Raw genomic sequence first — 22,202 nt, 5'->3', positions numbered from 1 at the left:
TACGCATTAGCTTCACTGTACACACCCAGAGAGATCCAGAGACTGACAAATACTCATGTGCTGGATTAGTCCCTGCCATCATGTTTTCTGTGAGTCTTTGTGGCAATTTGATGAACAAATTAACTAATTTATTTAGGAATAGGCACCATGTGAGCACAAAATAAATTAAGGCCCAACACTAGATTTTGACACAGTGCCACAAGTTTAAGAAATGACACATCTCCAGAGTTTGACGCTAGAAGGCTGTTTTCACATTCACCTGGTGAAAGTGGAAAGTTTCTTTGTGCTCACCTTAAATCTGAGTTTAAGATGTTTGGAAGCTAATTGTGATATAATATGCAATTTACAGAAGTGTGACGTGGAAACTTGAAACCACTGAGAGTTGACTTTTCATTGAAGTAGGAGACATATTGCAGTAATTGAACTTTTGAAATGAATAATATTAGCATATTCATAGATTGTGGATTTAGTGGATCTAAATTTAAGATTTTCTAAAGAGGTTATTGAACTTGTTTGTAGAAAAAACATATCAGACACAAATTATTATTATTCAAAGCAGAGTATTTTTTTTTTTTTACATATCTTAAAGCATGCCTGGGGTTTATCTTGAAAGTCCCCCTTCACACAAAAATATGTTTTTCTTCTTGTTCCTTCAGTTGGATGTTTGAGCTTCACTGTGCAGAATGATGTATGTGCAGAGTTTGGCACTAGAAGGCTGTTTTCACGTTTAACTGCTGAAAGTGCAAAGTTTCTCTGTGCTTATTGAAAATCCATTTTTAAAGGGCGGGCCTACGAGCAGGATTTGTGACTTCACAACTAGTTTGGAAGCCAATTCTAGTCCAATATTCAACTTACACGAGTGTGATGTGCAAACTTGAAGCCTCCAGTGCACAAACACTGAGAATTAACTTTACAGTGAAGTAGGAGACATCTTGTTTCCAGCTGTTGAACTTTTGAAATGAAATATATTTGCAAGTTCATAGATTCTGGATTTTTTAACGAGGGAGAAGGAGGAGATGTCATTTCAAGGATTTTAACAAGATAATTTAACTTTTTTTGTGGAAAAACTATACACGAATTATTATTCAAACGAGTACTTTACATACATCTTAAAACATGTCTAGAGGAGATCTTTAAGTGATATTGTAGGAATCATCTTAGGTGAAATTGTAGTTTATTTGTATTAATTCCCTAACAAATTGCATACAGACATGCACTGAACCTCAGACTTTAGGAGCTCCTACTCTCTGCAGCATCTTGTATGTCTGTATAAAGTTTGAGTGTGCCCATGCTCTGAGCATTATAGAAATCGTGACCATACTATACTGATAATTGTTTCTTTCCTCATTTAAGTCAAGTGCAAAAGGTGAATTGTCACGACAAGGGCAGAGCTGTTTTTAAGACCTTTGCTAAAGCTAGTTTACCAAATGCTGCAGAGCCCCAGACCCTAAGAGTGGGGTGAATACTCCTTTATCTCTTTCACATCAACCTGTATGAGTTGTTGTGAGGATATGCTTCAGCATAAACAGATGTTCCTTCTTTCTCTTTCATACAGGAACTTACTGTTCAGATGCACAAAAATGGTGTCTATGACTCAGAAGTTCACACAAGCATTTTTTTCCTATTTATACAATCATTTCCTCACACCCTCCACCTCTGGTCTAATCAATATACTTGAATGATTCACAGTGTGATATGAAGCAGGGGTGCACTGCAATGAAGGTTTATGATGTGAGCACTCATGCAGTGTATCAGGCAGCAGGATTGTAGCTACCACAGGAAGTGCTGAAAAGCAGGAACCGCAGGAAACACTGCACAGTGCGGATATGAGCAGGTGGAGACCCGTCTGCTAACCACCACAGCTTGCCCACCCTCTCACACTCACATACACACACCTACACACACACACACACATCCAGACACATATCCAGGGAAACATGGGAGGGTCTCAGAGCATCGAGATACCAGGTGGAGGAACTGAAGGCTACCACGTCCTCAGAGTAAGAGCAGCTTTCATGTCGCGGTGATACATCGTCTCTGTTTGTTTGTGTGAGAGCGAGATACCTCCTGTTAGCTGCAGAGAGGCTAACATTGTACTTGTTTTACAGCTTAACACTGATATGTATGTAGTCATTCAGTGCGTATTTGATAAGGCACCAGACAGGCTTCACATACATGTGTTTGTCGCAAAAACAGCCTCTGAGTTAATGAACTATCTGAGGTTAGTTACCGTCAGCTGCTAGCTGTCAAGCTACTTGCATGAATGTGTTGTTATGAAGCTCCACAACAGCTGTTTTAAATAACATTTAATATACTGACCTGTAAGCATTTTATGCGCAGACTGTCTTTAGTAATTATTTCGTGTTTTATCTAACTGGTTTTCTTTTTTTTTTCAACTTTATTAGTCAAATATTGAAATGCAAAACACACACAAATAATACAAGAATAAAGTAAAAACCTTCAAAACAAACTGTCAAACATAAAGGACAGAGCAACATAAAATGCACAGGAATAGAGTCATATATTAGATTAAAAAAAAAAAATCCCAAAAGAAATAAGAGAACTGAAGACACAGAAATGAATAAAGATTACATGTTTACATAAGTGAGTTGTGAGTGTGTTGTGAGGCACTTTTGTGGTTCTTCATGTGACTTAAAGACTGCAGGAGACTTCATTTCTACAAGGAAAGGCAGCAAACTAGGCGGGGATGTATAAAATTTGGGTTTGTTGTTATAATATTTAGCCATCAAAATATCAAAATTGACAATGTCCTTAAAGGAACTGTTCTTGAGTTGGAAAAATAAATAAATACCATTACTTCATATAAAATAAAAGTATAAGGCTCATCAATGAAGCTGAAAATATGGGAAGCAAGTTCTTGCTGAAAGGTCTGAACCACAGTGAAAGATGAGGAATACATTCTCTCTAGTGATTACAAAAAGTACAAAGATCTGCAATGTCCATGTATTTTGCAGTAAAAGAATTAACATGATGAATACAATGTAGATTTTTAAAATGTATTTACTCGACCTTATTAGAAATAGAGTATTTATAAGGTAAAAGCCATTTTTTTCCCAATTTATGTTATCAGTGATAGACGCCCAATAGAATTTACCTTTTGGAACAATTTTCTTTTGGTTGTGAAGAATTTCATGTATAAATGTATTGCTATCTTATCTAATTTGTCTTGTCTGTTCAAACTGTTCGATGAGAAATTCATGACTCGTCAGTGATACCTAGTATTCTTCACATCAGACCAGTCAGTGCTCTTGGTGAACTCCTCTGTAAACTTTCAGGTTAAAACTACAACCTGCCAGAATAACCGGTGTGGCTACTTTGTATGACGTGACAGGACGGGGTGTGTACATACATTCCCAAAACCTGTTGTGGTTTTTGAATGAAAAGGTTATGCCATTTACCGTCTCCTTTTTACACCATCCCTCTTTTTATTTTAATTTTTACTCAGCACTGCATCGACTACTTTCCTTATTAATTAATCTATGATCACACCATTTGTGGTATTGTGCATGCTGGCTCACTGTCACATCGTTAATGTTATTAGTAACACCTTTGCTTCTCCTACTTTGACAAGTCAAACTCTGCTCATCACTGCTGTTATCGTTCTTTAGTGTTTAGCCAGTTTTTAAGAATTTAAAATCAGCATGATACAGCTCCACATTTGTGAGGTTTAATCCTCGTCTGTCTGAATATGTAAATCTTCAGCATACAAATTTCTAATAATGGCATTATAATGATATAAACACTGGATGTGCAAATGTAAGCATCATCAATAAACCCTATTTTGGTACCACTGTTATTTTCCCCTCATAAGATATATCTTGACATTTCCATCTATCTATGCTCTGCCTAATATTTTGAGTATTTATTTCATCTCAGGTGGATTTTGATTTAAAGAACACAGTATGTCATGTAATCCTGTGTGCAGCTATTTCAACTGTGTCACTGTGGACGATAAACTCAAATAAGCTTTGCAGATTTTTATAGAGTAATGAAATATCTGCAATTACAAACAACCATCTGTATTTCTAAATAGTTGGGTGCATAATGTAAAAAGGGGAGATAATCTTTCACCACCTGAACTCTCATCTTCAAAGTACTTCTCAGAATTAACTATTTCACCTGTTTGCAAGGCTTTATTTTACTGTTTTTATTTTACAGGTGCAAGAAAATTCTCCAGGTTATCAAGCAGGACTGGAGCCATTCTTTGATTTCATTATTTCCATATGTGACACGAGACTGGTAAATTTACTCTTATGGCTACAATAAAACTGTTGGACATGCTTTATCAAGTCTCTATACAGCCATAAGTGTTATGACAGAAGATGTGAATGTATTGATCTCTGACAGAACAAAGACAATGACACCCTAAAAGAGTTGCTGAAGATGAACGTGGAGAGACCCATCAAGATGCAGTTATACAGCAGCAAGACGCTGGCTGTGAGGGAGACAACTGTTACACCCAGCACCATGTGGGGTGGCCAGGGGCTTCTGGGAGTCAGCATTCGCTTCTGCAGCTTTGAAGGAGCAAATGAAAATGTTTGGCATGTCTTGGTGAGCATGCTAATCGGATACTGAAATATATTAAAAGTGGCACAAAAGTCATAAAATAACTTTCAAAAACAAATGTAATTTTATTGCTATGACCTAATATGATTTTTTTTTGAGTCCAGGAAGTAGAGCCAAACTCTCCTGCAGCCCTGGCTGGTCTAAGAGCACACGCTGACTACATTATCGGAGCTGACAGCGCCATGAATGAGGTACCTGCTTTGTAGATTGGTGGTAATGTTGACTTCAAGGTGGCAGCCGGCTGACCTGCTGTTTATTGTTTGCTCTTTGAACAGAGTGATGATCTGTTCTCCCTTGTTGAAACCCATGAAGGGAAGGAGCTGAAGCTTTATGTTTACAACACAGACACAGACAACTGCCGTGAGGTGGTCATCACGCCAAACGGCGACTGGGGTGGAGAGGGCAGGTAAGATAGTCATCAAGGAAATCAAACTTTTCTTCTTTTCTTGCCAGTCGAAAACTCTTTACCACCAGTCTTTGAAATGTTCATGCTTCTATCAGATTACTAGCAGGATATTCGTTTCAAGTGATTTAGGAAAATAACTACGCTTATGAAACCCTTTAAGAAGACACTTTACAGGCCATTTCACTGACTCGTACAGTACAATGAAACTATGTAGGTGCAAATCTGGTCCTGAACCTTTGCTGCATGGCTAACTCACCACTCCTAAGCATCAACTTTAAATGACAAAAAATAATCAGAAATATATTATAGATATAGATTTTTTTTAACAAAAATGCTAATAATAATGATGATAATAAAATTGTCAGGTGTTCGTCAGGATGCTTTTCATCACCAGAGTCATAAGTATTGCAGTCATAAAGATTAGTGTTTAGATGTGTTGAAAGGGTTTTCATTGGTTTTTATGTAAACAGTTTTCAAATGTATTTCTGTTTGGGTCCAGTTTTCAGTCTGGTTTCAGTAGTTTTGTTTATTTCCAGTTCAACTTTTAGTATATTCCAAAGACAAATAATTCAAAATGTAACATTTACATAAATTTTTCAGTTAGCATTCAGTGAAAATGAATCTTTGTGTCCAAATGTAATCGTATTTGACTCTAAACAGAAACTAAAAAACAGGTTTTTTTTGTTTTGTTTTTTTTACTACGTATCATGTTTGATTACCTACATAAACACTGAATGGAAACTAAATCTTAAGTGAACAGAGTGCCATTTGAATGAAAGCTGGACTTAACAACATTAGTGCTTTTGTATCCTTTTATATAAAATAGTCACAGACTGGGCAGGTTTTTAAATTGTAGCATACTATCAATGCTGTTATATAAGATGATTTCCCAGAGTTGGATTTTTTGAGTAACAACTTGTCATTTAGAGGCCGAGTTTGGACATGCTGAGGACGGTGGGTTTCTCCTCACAGTTGTGCTCGTCTCTTCAGTCTAGGTTGTGGGATTGGCTACGGCTACCTGCACAGGATACCTACAATGCCATTTGTAGAGGGCAAGAAGATCAGTTTCCCTGCACAGACTCGCAGTGAACCAGCTCCTCCACCTAAAGATGGCTTCACAGAGGTAACGAAACATTTTAACACATAAATAACTGCATCCAGCAGACTGAACATTATTTGGATGTCATATGAACTTGTGTACATCTACTGAGATGAAGTACTTTTGGTTACCAGGTCCATCTCTCTGCCGTCATTCCAACCGTTCCAGTTGCTGTGTCGTCTTCTGCATCGACTAGATTAGAACAGTCTTTCAGTAGCTTGTCAGTCAGCTCGAACCCGCCTGCTGTCCTTAACAATCTGCAGACAGGTAAACTACACTACTGTCTCTGTTGAAATATCCTATTTGAATTTGTGAGGTTGAGTCAGCAAAACAATTTTTGCTTGGTGGAAAATTTCAATTTAGACATCAAAATTGTACTTAAAAGAACAAAAACACAGAGGACAATAACATTCTGTAACAAAAACTGTTTCAGGAGCTCCTACTGTCCCACTGTCCAACCACATCACCTCCTCACATCGTGTCCCACTGTCAGCCACCACACCACTAGGTTGGTACAAATTATTTTGGGGCTTATAGCTTCACAAGTCTGGTCCCAAAGCCAAACTTGCATGACGTTACTCTGCTAACCTGACATTGTCTAACTGCTATTCTATTTGTTGCACAGGCTTAATTCCTTTACCTGGAGGTCTTCCACCATTTCCTAATTTACCGAACCTTAATATGACCTTGCCAGATAGAGGCCACATATTGCCACCTGCAGTTGGTGGATTACAACAACCAGGTATTTTGTTTTAAAACTTTAGTTTTCTTGATTATGCTTGAATTACAAATAATTTAATCTAAAAGGTTTGTAGAAATAAATGTACATTTTGCTACGTGTTAACGCTGAGACATTTTCAGCATTCTGTCAGTTCTTGAATCCATTTACAGTGCAGAAATATGTGTTTTATCGGGGAAAAAAATCCTATCTAGACCTAAAAATGTTTGCCTGATCGAATCAGGCTCTCCTGGGTAATGCTATCAGAACTTTCTATGCAGTAGTTGGAAACAGTTTGTGTTGTGCTCCGCAGGTCTTCCACCTCTTCAGCTGCCCAGTGTGGCTCCCTGCGTTACTCTGCCTCCGTCTGGATTTGTTCTTCCCCCCATCACTACTAATGCACCTCCTGCTGGTACACAGGACACCACGTCTCCCTTTTCCACTATCCAAATGAACAGCTCACTAACTAAAACTGTTATGTCATTACCAGTGACCACCTCTGAATCAATAAATATCACAATGTCTGCAGACTCATCTTAGCAGAGAGCACCATTTAAGGTTATCAGCTTGCTCTCAAGTCTGTATATAGCCACAATATATAATATACAATATAGCCTATTACTGTAGCTAGACCACTCAGCTGAAAAATTGCAGCTATACACACAGTTAGGACGTGATTGTATGAGCTCCAGAGACAGATTGGAACCAAGAGTCATTCGCACACTCTGGTGCAGAACAATGTTGTTAAATAGCTCAGAGCTTAGTCATAGTAATAGGTATATACTGTATATTAACTTTGACTATGTGGGCTTTTTGAACTTTGCTAAGAAAAACCAACAAGGTGACTGATAAATGTGAAGTCAGTATCTTTGCATCTCTCTTTAGGAGTCCAACTACTTAATATCTTCAGGGGAAGACGGGACAGTAACTTATACTACTGGGAATTTTCCTTTAAAAAAAAAAAAAAAAAGCAGGTTTGCTTGCTGCAGCATTGTAGCCATTGATTAAATGGTTTTGTTTTTGTACAAAATTTGTATGTACAGTGAGACATCTTGATTAAACTGATGTATTTTTTCCTAACTCTGCTTTCTGCTAAATTTTCATCTATATTTAGTGGTTTATTTCATATTTTGACCATCCTCAGTTAACCATGTCATGACGCAGTACCCAGCAAAGCCACAGAGTGTCAGTGTAATCTCAGAAAACAGAGGCTAATACTGGTAGATTGTGTATTAACTGGGTGATGAACATGAATGTTAACATTGGAATGAAAGATGATATATTTAACAATATCATTCACTGGGAGAAAAAAAGTTTCCTGGCATTTATTATTCACTCTTAGCAGAACTGTACAATTTGTACCCGAAGTGAAACATACAGCCCTTGAAAAAGTAAGAGCAACAAAGAAGCAAAATGAAACTGCTCCAGGAAACCACTTTCACAAGGGCAAATCTTAACTCTTTGTACATGTTACTGCTGCAGTTCAAAATTTGAAAATTCACCCTGTACAGAATATACAGTTTCCAATTTATTTGTTAATTAATATTCCTGCATAGGATTTTATACATTGTTATTTTTCTACATTTGGTTACTTTGTGCATTAAATGTAAGTATGCTGCCCCAGCCTATACGTCACTAGATGCCACTTGTATGCTACACATTACATTCTCATGGCTAAGTAACTCAAATTAAAGCCTAACATTTGTGAAAATCAATAGTGAGATCTTTGTAGTTCTACTTAACGATGACTGTCCTCTGCCTCACAGTAAATTAATTTCTAGCAGCTCAATCATTTGCACCCTGGCAGGACCACGTTATTTAATCTAAACAGCCGCTGCCAAGTCTCCCTTCGGCCCTTTAAGGCTTTATCCCTCTGCAACATCTGAACCGAGTGTCCAGTCACATTTTCTTCAAGGTACGTTGTCAGTTTCAGTGCTTTTGTCGGACCCTCTAAGAGGTCGATTTACTCATGTCCTTTTAAAACATCCCTTCACTGTCCCTCCATTGACGAAGCCCTGGTAAACAAGTAGAAGCCTGGCACAGGTCAGGAGGCCAGGTGAGATCTCCCCACCAGTGTCCTGCTCCTCCTGTTGCTGGCTGTTCCCTCCCTCTCCCACGAGTCTGAGCCTCTTGAGAAGTTCTGCAGATGTGGCAGCCCACTCGATCAGTTTACATTTCTGTCACAGTACAAGGCCGTCAGTATGAGATGATACTGGAGGAGGCTGGTCCTGAGCCAGCAGCATTCATCTGCAGATTTCCAGAGGAGCTTGACCTCCGCATATGAGGGAGCAAGTAGGGGTCACTTCCCAGCTGGTGAACATCGATCCGGTCCTCCTTCCTGTATGCTAGGCACCGCCTTATGAAGGCCTAAAGAGGGAGAGGAAATAATCCAAAATGTGTAGGTCATTTAGCAGTGTTTGTGTGTTTTAAGATATTTTTACTTGATAATACAATACTTGGCTGAATCCCCTTTGTATGCAAGCTCAACCAACCTTAGCTTCATTGCTGGAAACAGGCTTCACAGGGAATTGAACATCCGTAGCTTTGAGTATAGTATTCTCCTGCAGGATGTCCTGTTGAGACTGATTGTGGCCAAAAGGCTGCAAAAGAGGGAACAGTGCTTTATTATCAGGCAAAAATGACAAAATGTATTAAAAAAGGGACAAATCTGCATTGCCTTCCTTACCTTCCTTCCATACAGACACTGGAAAAAGATGACACCCACAGACCACACGTCCACCTTATTGGAGATCTTTGGAGGCTCTTTACCAACCACAAAACATTCAGGAGGCAAATACCTGGCCAGATTTTTAAAAGAAATTTAGTGTCTGTACTAGCCACCTTATATACATTTCAAAGCACTTATATGTGATTTATCTACATGTGGGATATTTCTTCTCACCAATAGGTCCCTGCACCCTGTGATGTCAGGTCCATCCCATCTACACCATAGTTGTCATCATCCATGATTTTGGACAAACCAAAATCGGTGATTTTGATTTCCCCACAGGCTGTGCCATCCACCAACAAGATGTTGCCTTGAAATCAATAATCAACAATGAGTCAACAGTAGAGGAAAAAATAGCAAATGATCACTTGAGACTACTTTAGCTCACAAGGTAACTGATACTCTGATATAATCTGATTTAATTTAACATAATTGATATATTCTTGATGTAATGAGAGTTATCAGTTATCCAGAAGGGTATGTTTACCTGGCTTAAGGTCATAATGGATGATAGGGGGTTTGATTTCATTCAGGTATTTTAGTGCGTTCACAATCTGCATGACTATGGACCGTGCCTCCTTCTCAGACATTAGCTTATGCTGCTTCAAGTAGAAATCCAAGTCATTGCCTTCGCAGTACTCCATAACGGTGCAAAACCTATCGAACGGATAAAAAGAATTACAGCCAACAGCAACCAAATGAAAATTGCTGTAAATGCATCAACAAGAATGCGTGCAGTGACTAACGTGTCTGTGTCCAGTGAGAAGTAGTCGTAAAGTTTCACGATTCTGGGATGGTCCAGCTCCTTGTGTATTCTGTACTCTCGACATGCATGCCTGTGGAATGGAAGGTAATTAATTTTACTTCTATTAGTAACCAAAGCAGGATCTGCCAGCTACTGGTGCTTATGAAAGAGATAAACAATACACTGGAAGTGAATTTTAATCAGGACAGCTTGTCTTAGTAAGTCAAGCTAAAACTAATTATATATTTCCATGTGGGCCAACATACTTGTGATAGTTCTCCTTTTTCTCTTCTCTCCAGTTCTTGTTAAGTTGATGGATTTTTACAGCAGCATATCGTTGCTCAATCAAGTCAAAGGCCTGTAGAACAAGCACACAAAAATTGTCTTAATCTTTGAAAACAATACTTGTTAACAGTATAATTTTATTTTGAGTTCATGACTTACCTTGTAAACTTCGCTAAAGCCTCCTCTCCCTAGAAGGTGTAGAAGCAGATATCGTTCGTTCAATGTTGGGTGATCTTTGAATCTTTGGATGGAGAAAAAAAAAGAAAGCACAGAAAACATTAAAAATTACACATATACAAATGTCTATGACAAATTCTTCACTCAGCTCTCTGAGCCAATGTAAGGCAGATGTGGAAAAAGACAAGAAAGCTTCATCCAGTTGACAGGCAACTTTACGTCACCACAGCCGTGGATGAGGATACTGGCCTTGTGTGTACATCATGTTCCAATGTCAATGCAGTAACTGCCAAAGAAATCAAATCAGACTCACTGTGAGCTGTCTTCGTTATTTATTCTCTTCAGCTCCCGAATGTGAAGGTTGCGCACTCTCTCCAGACGCTCCAGCTCCGCCTGGATCTCAGCTTCTTCCTATAAATGATTCAAGCACACAAATGCACAGAAGGAACTTTAATGCACCGACTACAAGGAGAGGATCTCATCAGAACCCACTTATACACAGTTGACTAGTTCTGTATTAAATATTAACAGCTGACTTGGTACAGAGTCTATCAAAGGCTGCCTGTAATGTTTATTCATTGGAAAAACAATGAAAACGTCGACAAACTACAGGCTCATTCACACTAAAGGAGCAGCTCAGGAAACAAGAGAATTGGGCTGAATGTTTAATTATCCTCATATAGAAGACAAAGATTTGCTACATTTAATAATTCACTGACTCCAATTAGATAACATCTTCTAAAATGTTTATTCCTATTATATTGTGGGCCCTGGATGAAGTTAATTAATACACCAAGTCCTAAGTCTGTGCTGAATATGTCGACAAACTCCCTACTGGAAGAATAACAAAAAGTTCTAATAAAAATTCTCCTTCTATTTGCCAGGATGAGTATTTGACAAACCTTCTTGAGATGTCCAAGTCGCAGTTTGAAGATCTCTTCCTGTTCATGGTATTCTGCTAGTGTCAGCCTTTCCAGGGTGAGACAAATATGGGGAAACAAAAACAAGAAAAGCATTTGCTTTTGTACATTTACTGTAGTTACTCACTTATTGTGCATTCAGTCAACCAACCAACACTGCTGCAGGCTGTTGAACTTGCTTTACAACTGATACTCTGTATTTCTGAGGAATGATTGTGCTGATATGTTTTTATGTACACAAGGACTTACAGCTGAGGTAGGCTGGGTTTTAGAAAGGGATCACTTTCTGCTCCATTCACTGCCTTGGTTTTGCGTTGCTTTGGCTCTGAGTTTGTGGTTAGTGCTTGGGAGTTGCTGGAGGATGGAGGTTTTCTCTTGGCCAGCAGTTTTCGCTGCCTCTCAATGTCCTCTCTCTGTTGGTTTATCCATTCCTGCTGTCTGCCGATGGAAAATAGAGCTTATTGTTAGAGCAGATTGATACCATCTCCCTTCTTCCATTTGTAGTCATGACTCAAAATATTCAACTAGAACATCTTATCAAAACACTGTAATAAAGATAAAGACTCTTTGGGCCTATGCATAGAAAATGGGGGTGGGTGGAGTTACTGCATCCAATTAAACTCCAGCTCATGTATAGAGCAGCTGCTCAACTCCTATAATAGCCTTCATGTCAAGTCTCATGTTTTATCTGTAAGACTTTATTGCCTTTACTAGAACTGAACTTTATAATGTGAGAGCAACAGATCTTTACAGTCCAAAAAAAAAGTGTAATCCTAGCTAGCAAACTCTTGCTTGGCTCCTGACGGTACCATGGTGGACACGCTGTATGGTTGAGGAAGTGGTGCCAGTATCTGATCCAGGAGTAATTTAGCTGAACTCATTCAGCACCAAAACTAGCAGAAACAGGGTTGGAATCGTGCTGCAATGCTTCATGCTTATCAAGACTATAGTATTGTTTACACAGAATGTGTTTGATTGTTTGTAAATATTTTGTAGCCTGCCATGCAATTATTCTGTGTTGTTCTGTGTAAAAATCACACAGCAAAAAAATAACTCATGATGGATGTTTATGGGGCAGCCCTACTTACTTAAACAATGAAATACTATTAACAAGTGCAAAAGTTGCCCTATACTACACATTTTTGTGAGTTAACTTGCTCCCTATAACAATTTATTGATAAGTTGTGACAGGAATTAATAATTGGAATTAAAAGGGCAGCAGTGGCGGCCTGAAGGTTAGAGAAGAGGTCTTTTAGCAGGGCCCTGAACACATAAACTGCTCAGTGGCAAACCGACCAGACTGAGGTTGTACTGGGCAGCTTCCAGGTATGAATGTGATATATGGAAAAAGAGGTCTTTCCTCAGGATGATTAAAAGGTTAAAAATTTAAAAAATGTATGAATAAAATATATAAAGCAATAAAAAAATGGTTAATGAGTTACAGACAATGTCATTATTGTAAAAGCTTCTCACTTGACAAGGTTTTGGAAGGCATAGCCGTCTGTCCACTGTTCTGTGAATGAGGCTCCATGTCTCACTGTAGTGAAATGGCCTAAACGTAGTCTATCCTGCATGCTCTTCTCCCGGCAGGCCTGCTTCTCCTGGTTGCTCTGAAGGATAATAAAAAATATTATATGTATGTTAGCAAGCATGTTTGCACAAACACATGAATGTTCAGTTTTCATAAGAATTAGAAAAACAATGTTTACCTTTTCTATAAGCAACTTCTTGCTCATGGTGATGCATTTATTCAAGCGTTCCTTGTACTTTTCAAGTAATTTTTGTTGTTCATCTATCTGTCTCCTGAGATCACAGTTTGCCTGTGAAGCAAGAAAAATGTCAAATCAACAGTCAAATCATAGTATACTCCCAAACCTGTTTTATTTCCATGTATGAATTACTTTTTGTTTGGCACTACAGCAACATCACAGCTTGCTCAGGCCTTTCTGCAAGGTTGTAAATAAGGTGTGACTTCCTCCTTACCCTCAGCAAATCATCTATTCTCCCCTCCTTCTTCTCAAGGTCTAGATTCTTTGTACTTTCAAGGGCAGCCAATTTCAACACAGTAAGGTCAGTCTAGAGTGGAAAACAACAAAAGAAATTATAAACTGCCCAGCAATCTCAAAAATATTTAAGAGCAACTAAAAAGAGCCGATGGTGGCCAGAGTATCCACGGTCATTCTCCTCACCTGAACAAATTTGACTGCTAGTTGCTTTGGATGCGTCATGTGGTCCCCAAAAGACAGACTAGTAGGAGATGAGCTATTTTGTCTAACCTGCAACAGAGGAGAGACATCACTTCTGTTAAGACAGGGCGACACCAAATGGAGCAGCAAAGGAGATTTTGAGTACAACTTTTGGCACATCTTACAGCAATGCCCTGAGCGGAATGGGAATGCGAGTTCTGGGGCGAGCGAATCACTGGCGGGAGACCTCTCACAGGACTGGACCCGTTTCCTCCCTGAAACTAAAAGGAAAAGAGAGTAGAAGTGACATCTTTGCCTAACACTTGGTAACAGCAGACCCACGAATGGCTCCTTTTATTTCACAGTGCTGTTATTTTAGGGACAGTTGAACAAATATAGCACACATGACTCACTCTGCACTTCCTTTCAACAGATCAAACATCTGACGCCAAATGAAAAACTTACATCAAAATAATCACTTATTTTGGGTCCTCGCACAATTGATTTTCCTGTGAGGGAAAAGAAGGAAAAGAGTGTTTATTAAACTCTTTTAAAAGAAATACTGCAATAACTCATCTAGTCATAATTCATCTCTTAACAAAAAAAGACTCACCTTGGCTGCTCTCTGATTGGATGTCAGGTTTCCTTTTTCTGCCTCTGCTTGTTTCAGACTGTTTTTTCTCCGGAGTCTGAAAGAGAAAATTCATTCAACATTTTACAAAACAATCACTGCACAACAAAGCTGTTTTGATACTTCATCAATACTAGGACTGCTATCGTAATTGCATCACAACACCACCAACTGTTTATTATTTTAAGTTGACAAAAAACTGAAGCTACAGTTGCAAGATATACATATGCACATTTCACAACAAGGAAAACTATATTGTGCATATAGAGTTGACTCCAAATGCATTAAGACTATGGATAATTATGATAATACTCCTGATCTCTATATGAGCAAAATTACTATGATTGATTTTGGTTATAACAACTACAGATTTTATTTTGACTTGTGTAGCTGCTCTAATTGCAGTTTCATATTACTTTTCTTCTTTAGAAATAATATCTGAATTGTCTACTGGTATTATTTCTATATAATCAAAGCAAGTGACACCAATAACATCTTCAGATTTCATCATATACCCACCGAATAAGCAGGAGAACTGCCTCTTTTCACATCTGACCCCTATTAAGTGAGAAAGAAGAGAGAGTTTTAGGCCAAAGTCATGAGATAAAGGTTCCGTTTACAAAATAGTTAGAAACTTTTGCTACATGAGTATTTCATTACAACTAGACTCTTGATCAAAAAAGGTCTGGGAACTCCTGAAGGATGACCATAAAATAATCACCAAATTAATCACAGTTCCAGATCGTATACAGAAAAACTACCATTTCACAACCACAAAAATCCAACTTTGCACAGTCCAGGCATTTGTCAACAGGCGGTGGTCTGAGTATGTTACTTTTGCATCATTAGGAACAATGTCAAGGGAGTGCTGAGCAACTGCAACCAATTTCAGTGGTAAATACTAGTTTTTAACCTAAGAAATACATTTTTCCATTTAACTGCAATGTGTAAATGTAAATTCAACTGATCAAAATATTCAATTAGAAATTCTATAAAACAGCAAAAAGCATTACTACAAAACAAAGGTCTGCAGTGTGATGCCACAGCATAAAAGAACATGAAATATGAACACAGAGGTTCAGTTTGAAGGCTTATTAAATGGAGGACAACATGGTGGTTGGCATCCTACACTGTGCAAATGCAGTGGTCTCACTGAAATGAGTGAGGAGGCCTTTGTTGGTCTGAATGCAGTCTTGCACCCAAGGACATATAGCCAAATGGCCAAGTAGTTGATTTTTAGAATCTTATCAAAGATCGGTCACATATATTGTCTGGATGATGTTGTTCATTTTATTTTTATTACTATTTTTAAAACGTGCGCCACCAGAACTCACTGACCAGCACAAATGACCATTAACCTTGACTGCAATTTTCAAATATGGACCGTTTTATGAATGGACCAAAAATAAAAACAAACAAACAAACAAACAAAAAAGCCAAATAAAAACAGCTTTCTCTGATTATCTGAATATGAATAAAGATATTGTGCAAGCAAGCTTATGTTGAATATGTCAAGTTGTATTTGTGTTATTGAAAAGCAGACACACTATGTATATATCTCAATCCCAGTATGTATCAATGTCATATTTTTTTAAAAAGGTATTTAATGACACATATGGCAGCCAAGCTGCTCATCATGTTGGCCTACTTTCCAGGGGAGGAAAACTTTAATTTGGCAGTGTGTTGTCACTCATTAATTGGGCTCTGCTCCACTGCAATAAGCAAGAATCTAAACAGAATAGTTCTGTAGGTAACCGATGTAAACAGCTTAACTGAGATACCATCTTTTTAAAATAGTTAGTAGTCTGATTATTCTAGTCCATGTAAGTATAGTCAGTGTCAATGGGCTGTTGGGCAAACAGGAGCCAAGATGTGAATTTGTACCTCTGACTCCTTGTCGCTTAAGGATCCCAGGCTTCCAAAACTGTGATTTGAACATTCATTATTGGTCAAACCCTGGCAAAAGAAAGCAAGCATTTTAGGATAAAACTCAGCATGGACTCTGAACTTAAAATTTAAACAGATTATTCTACACAAATACTGAGAAAACACTGCTAAAAAAAAAATTCACTCACTTTGGTTCCCCCACTTGTGCTGCCTGTGCTGCCCCCAGTGCTGCCGCTGACCCCGCCCATAAAGCGTGCCTCCAGCAGCTCCTGTCTCCGGGGGTCCAGGCTGTGCAGCTCCTCCATGGTGCCTGAGAAGATTAGAAACAATGCACAGTGTTACTCTGTTATTCGAGGATCCGCCTCATTGAGGCCTTTGAATACCCACTCAGGTGCAGATGACAGCAGCAATAAGGATGACAGCAGGGTTCTGATAAATGTAGCATCATGTATATAAAATTTATACCTTCTCAAACCCTGACAGGTGATAATTTTTTTTTGTCAAAAACCAGTATATAGGGCAAGACTAAATTTATGCCTATTCCCTAGTGAAAATGTTTTCATTTTACCTTTATGCATCATTGATTGTGTTTACTTCTGTTACCACTAACAAATGTAACAGTGGCAGCTTAATAATGCTAAAGTTACAAAAATGATGTTAAAAAACACAGAGGAGAAGTTAAAAAGTAACATTTCTGTGCAAAACACTATTATCATGAGAGTCCAAGAGCAATGTTTTGACTGCTAGGCAAGTATGAATACTGTGTTCCTGTAGGACTGTTACGTGAGCTCCCTGGCCTTCAGTGTTGCTGCAGACTCAAGAGGGGTCTGCTTACTAAACCTGTGCTTTAATGAGACAACCATTTTGAATCTACAAAGGGCTAGTATGCAGCCTTGGCACTGTATCTGTGCAGACAGTTGGTAGGGGTTTTTCACGTCAATTTTAGTGGAAAAAAACATTTCACAATGACAAAGTTTTCCTAATACTAACTGTAAAATCATAATAAACCCTACTTGTGGTGACGCACACATTAGTCAAATGATAAAAACGTAAACCAAATCTAGACTAACACACTAATGACTAACAGCCGCTTAAAGCCACACACCCATCAACGCTGATGGCAGCATATGGAGTAAGACTGTCTCCAAAAACTAACTGCAACATATGTGCAATTAGTATATGTATATGTGTATCAAGTATGTGAATGGGAAACCCTGCTGACAGGAGAAGGCATGCTAGGATGCCATCTAACTCTCCCAAGATAAATATGACTTCAGCTAATCGTGAGGCAGGAAGGACATCAATGCATCAGCAGTGCTGCAGAGAACCGACACAGAAACGCCAGATAATAAGCCAAAGACAAAAATCTCCTGTAGATATAAGAGAACAATAACTATAATCAGAACATAGTTGCCCAAATTATTCATGTGAAACATGTTCATTATTTAAAAGCCACTGATTAATAAATATACCCAACGTGTATGAGTTGTGGCAAGACAAATGCTACTTGTGCCAACGTCCTTGTTGTTATATGCAAATGATAAATAAAACCACGCATACTAAGTTTTATATCTTACAGCAATCGTCAGTCATCTTAGAGCTGGACAGTATAAGGTCCATAGTATTAGTGATTGTGCAAACATTCCAATTTTTGTGTGCAACATGAAGCAACTTGAGAAATGTGTTGCAACCGGTAAGAGACACCGCCAACCCACTAAATAATACCAACTTGTGACTATACCCCTTGCAAAATATCACACACTTCCCCAGATCAGGACAAGTAAGATCATCAATTAAGTGCCCAAAACCAAAAGCACAAAATCACTCAGGTCACAAATTCATATCATCTCCAATCCACCAAGTCATCTTTTACACTCCAGAGAGAAAAAATATTCCCATCTACAGAAATTCCACCACATACACACAGTATATGTGTGTGTGGAAACAACTTGTCAGTAAAACGAGAAAATAATTAAAAGATTAATTGATAATGAAAATCATTAATTGCAGCCGTGCTGTCATGTCAAATTTTATTAATACAGCCCAATATCACTACTTTGTCTCTAAACGTTACAATGTGTCCAGCACACAACACTCTCTATCCTTAGATCCTCCATTCAGATAAAGAAAAACTCCCCAGTCATTACAAATGAGACTGTGTACATCACCTGAACTTTGTGCACTGAAATGCAATCAAGTGGCAAGTCTAGAAACACACAATCATAGTGAATGTAGGCCACAGCAGTAGAAGTACTTGTCTGACTGAAATTAATTTATGGAATGCATAAAATAACAGATATACTCATTGTCTGCAGTTATAAGCAGACTGAAGACAACAGTGTTGTAGTTTACTGGTTGACATTTCTGTACTGTAACTTGCCCACTTACTATATAAATAGTGATCAACTTTTCAGGAGTTTGAAAATGTAAACTAACCTTTACTATTAACATGCTTTTCCCTGATAATACTCGGAGATCTCATTAACAATAATTACCCTCAAATGCTTAGAGACACTGTGCAAGGTAAAAAAATTTAAAAAAAAGCTAATAGGACAAATCTTCGCTAAAACATCTAAAAGACAACAAAGTAGGCTTGTAACAATCCCCATGATGTGTCTGTGACTTCTAATCAAATTGTCAGTCTATATGCTTAAGAAGTCATCTACTGCGGTCATCTATCTTATACAACTAAATGGACAATTGTATAAGATATTACCTGTGGTTGCTGCATGTGGTATCTTCAACAGTTATGAGAACTATTTTCTGAAATCAGTATATACAGCACTACTTACTTAATCTATGTATTCACCAAACCAAGCAGTTTTCTCACTTCCCAATGATTCAAATGAATGACAGTTTTCACCTTTCACCTCACTACAGTTTGACTAGAGAGTATAACTCATGTAGTGAATAAATGACTGGTATGTTCAGTGTTCAACCAGCCCTTTTGAAATCCTGTGATTGTACCTATTAAAAACCATCATTTTTACGAGAAGCTGTGGTTTCAAAACCCTTTCTACTGCAGCTGTTTGGTGCAATTTTGGTTTTCCTGAGATGGAGCCATTGCCATATCTCACTTTTCCCCCAGAACGTTATGCCAGTTTCACATCATAAACACAAATCATCTGTGTGGTTTCAAGGATTTCCCTTTGTTTCAGCATGAAGGCCTCATAGCCTAAGTATTATCTATATTTCCAAGCCCCTGCAGGACCAAGCGGTTGAACCCCTACAACTCTTGCTGTGGATGTCATTTTAACTCCATGCTGCTCAGCAGGGTGACCACCTGTTTATGGCAGACATTTGGAAAGTCTTTAAAATCTCTGTCATAAGCTGAAATAGACTACTTCTAACAAGGTTCATTCAAATGTGACTTTAAAAAAAGTCCCAATTTTCAATATTTGCAAGTGTCATACTGATGCAGGCAACCACCATTAATTAATGTCAATGAATGCATGTAACACTGATAATACCAAGACATGGAGAAGCTACATCAATGCCCCAATTTCAGTTTAAATTCTCCATCGTTTCAATATCTTCATGAGGGTGCAAGGAGGCATGTTTAACAACAATGACAACTACATAAGGTCACTAGATGTATAAAATAAGTAAGCAAGCATCAGTTCTTTTGATTGTATGTGGATTAGCGTGCTGCACATCCGAAGGAGACACTAAACACCATTTTGCACGGACATCTACACTAACAGTTAGGTCTTCAATCTAGGTTGATTGTGCTAAAAGGTCACATAAGGCTGCCTGCCAGCCAATGCAGTAGCAGCTATAGCAAAGGGCTATCTGCAGACAATAACTAAATTTAACATTAGATGCATAATGTTGTGTTTAAAGACAATCCAAGACCCTTCCTCTCGGTTAACGTGATGTTTAACGTGAGTTACACATGCACAGATATTGTGAACATCGGTTGGTTAAGGGAAACACTACAGTCAACACATAAACGATGCTCACTTGCTACCAAGCCAGTCATATAATTAACGTTAACCATCACCAGAAATAGTTTAATTTCTCTCGTTGCAATTGCTGCTCCATTTCACATATCTACCATTAACTTGACTAGTGTTATCTCCTACAACGGCTGCATGCTTGGAAAAGGATGCACCGACTACAACAGTAACATTTCTGCTCTCGTAAAGGTTTATCGCCATTATGCACGTAGCTGTTTAATTGTCTTTAGGTTACTGCACTGGCCTGGGCACAGAAAGACAGTCCTGTGTCTTCAGTGCTACTAGCTAGCCAAACAGGCTGAATGGACTTTGGAGCTGACTGCAACGTTAACTAGCAAGCAGGGTTCGTCACTAAAGCTTTGCTCGGGTCATTTTAATACCCTTCTCTTTCGTTCTGCCCCCAAAACGACCGAAACGAGCAAGAAGAAGAGACATATGCGTCTTAAATCGTTTCACGATACCTTCCTGGGCCTTCACCACTGCCGTGGTATGTTGCTGAAAACACAGTCCGTGTTGGGGACGTGGAGAGCTTGGACCAAAGATGGCGTCCCCTCCAAACTTCCACTACTTTGGACACTCATCAAGCTACTTTTCATGTGTAAGTACTGCTGCGCGTACGGTTAATCTTTCACGCTGACGATGAAATTAACCGACTAGAGAACCACCAGTCGTTTTTACATGGGTACAGTCGACTGCCACAGAGTGAAAATGTCTAATTATAACATGTTTGTGGGGCACGAACCTCAGCACACCTCAGCAGTGCGTCCTGGCTTCAGAGCCGCCTCTCCGTCTTCAAGTGGTTGCCTTGACTATGAAACGTCACGCATCGTGTGCAAAAATTCTTATCGCGAGGGGGGTACATCACATTCTCCTCGACGTCAATGACAACATGCAGAAAAACATGTAATATGTGATCAACTTACAAGTTATAAATACAAACACACATCAACTGGAAAAGGAAAGCCTACAAATCACTTGGAAATATATTATTCTATCTTATTAATACTTTGGTGTTTTATTATAATCTATTTTGTGTAGTATTTCATAATTTTACTTTGTAGTTTGTATTGCTTATATTATCCTATCTACCCATCTTGTATTGTTGTCTTATTCAATTAACTTTTTAAATTATTTTTGGTGTGCATTGGTCTCTAAGTCCATTTTTAACATCCCACGTTTAATCAGTCGCTTGCAAATCATTTTGAATTGTATTTGATTTGTTTGAAAGGTGCTATATAAATAAAGTTTGATTGATTGATTGATCATGTTCGAAGCTTAGACTTTTTCTTTAAGAGAAATGGAATTATCAGTGGGACGATGTCAAAAAGTTATGGAAGCCAATTTCCGCCAAAAGAAAAAAAACTGCATGAAGTTTAGTCATGAAATAAAAATAGTGATAATAATTTTGACTTATTAGGTCGAACTTGACATACTAACTCAAAAAATTGATTTGCTAAATCAAAAATGATCACAGATTATCTGAAGGTTTAGGCATGATAAAAAGTAAAATACCCATGGTAATGTTGCTTTAACAATATTTTTGAGATACCAAGTCAAAGTTTTGACTAAGTCCGAATTGTGAGATAGTAAGTCAAATTTCTTAAATAGTAAGTCAAAATAATGAGATGACTTACTATCTCATAATTTTGACTTACAGGTTCCAGGTTGGACTTACTATTTCATAAGTTTTGACTTACTTTACTTATTCATAATGGGTTTCCATCATATGTAGCAAAGCTTAAAGATGAAAATAAGGAGACAATTTTATTCCAATTCTAATAATCACAATTAAAGTTTAATATTTCAAAGTGTATTCTGTGTTCAGTATCTTCTCCCTCATAGACCTAGAACAGTTTCTCAATATACCCAGCTCA

The 22,202-nt window shown here is 38.2% G+C and overlaps 2 protein-coding genes across 4 annotated transcripts; one reads left to right on the top strand and one right to left on the bottom strand.

The window, feature by feature from the left end:
- Nucleotides 1-1,780: 1,780 nt before the first annotated feature.
- Nucleotides 1,781-7,890, top strand: gorasp2 (golgi reassembly stacking protein 2). 3 transcript variants are annotated; one of them, XM_044365108.1, is made up of 11 exons: nt 1,836-2,000; nt 3,297-3,405; nt 4,180-4,260; nt 4,369-4,572; nt 4,692-4,778; nt 4,863-4,993; nt 5,984-6,116; nt 6,227-6,359; nt 6,526-6,600; nt 6,718-6,834; nt 7,124-7,890. In XM_044365108.1, exons 4-11 carry the CDS (start codon nt 4,405-4,407, stop codon nt 7,348-7,350), a joined length of 1,071 nt encoding a protein of 356 aa, XP_044221043.1. In that variant the 5' UTR covers nt 1,836-2,000; nt 3,297-3,405; nt 4,180-4,260; nt 4,369-4,404; the 3' UTR covers nt 7,351-7,890. The 3 variants fall into 3 exon arrangements, with proteins under 3 accessions (XP_044221041.1, XP_044221043.1, XP_044221042.1); XM_044365106.1 differs by lacking the exon at nt 3,297-3,405 and having other exon boundaries at nt 1,781-2,000; XM_044365107.1 differs by lacking the exon at nt 1,836-2,000 and having other exon boundaries at nt 3,297-3,358.
- Nucleotides 7,891-8,119: 229 nt separating this feature from the next.
- On the bottom strand, nt 8,120-21,060 carry tlk1a (tousled-like kinase 1a). Its single transcript, XM_044365103.1, is given in 24 exon segments — nt 8,120-9,177; nt 9,303-9,410; nt 9,497-9,608; nt 9,713-9,848; nt 10,026-10,195; nt 10,285-10,374; nt 10,550-10,641; nt 10,728-10,809; nt 11,059-11,156; nt 11,648-11,714; nt 11,915-12,103; nt 13,139-13,275; nt 13,375-13,485; nt 13,649-13,741; nt 13,855-13,941; nt 14,037-14,132; nt 14,317-14,360; nt 14,465-14,540; nt 15,002-15,040; nt 16,367-16,438; nt 16,558-16,679; nt 20,790-20,838; nt 20,840-20,866; nt 20,868-21,060. Coding segments are annotated over 24 exon segments (2,325 nt in total). The 5' UTR covers nt 20,925-21,060; the 3' UTR covers nt 8,120-9,006.
- Between the last annotated feature and the right edge of the window lie 1,142 nt (nt 21,061-22,202).

This window comes from Thunnus albacares, chromosome 11 (genome assembly GCF_914725855.1).
Source record: "Thunnus albacares chromosome 11, fThuAlb1.1, whole genome shotgun sequence".
In the NCBI taxonomy this organism is placed as follows: domain Eukaryota; kingdom Metazoa; phylum Chordata; class Actinopteri; order Scombriformes; family Scombridae; genus Thunnus; species Thunnus albacares.
The sequence above is the reverse complement of the archived record's forward strand: the minus strand, read 5'-3'. Positions and strand labels throughout refer to the sequence as shown.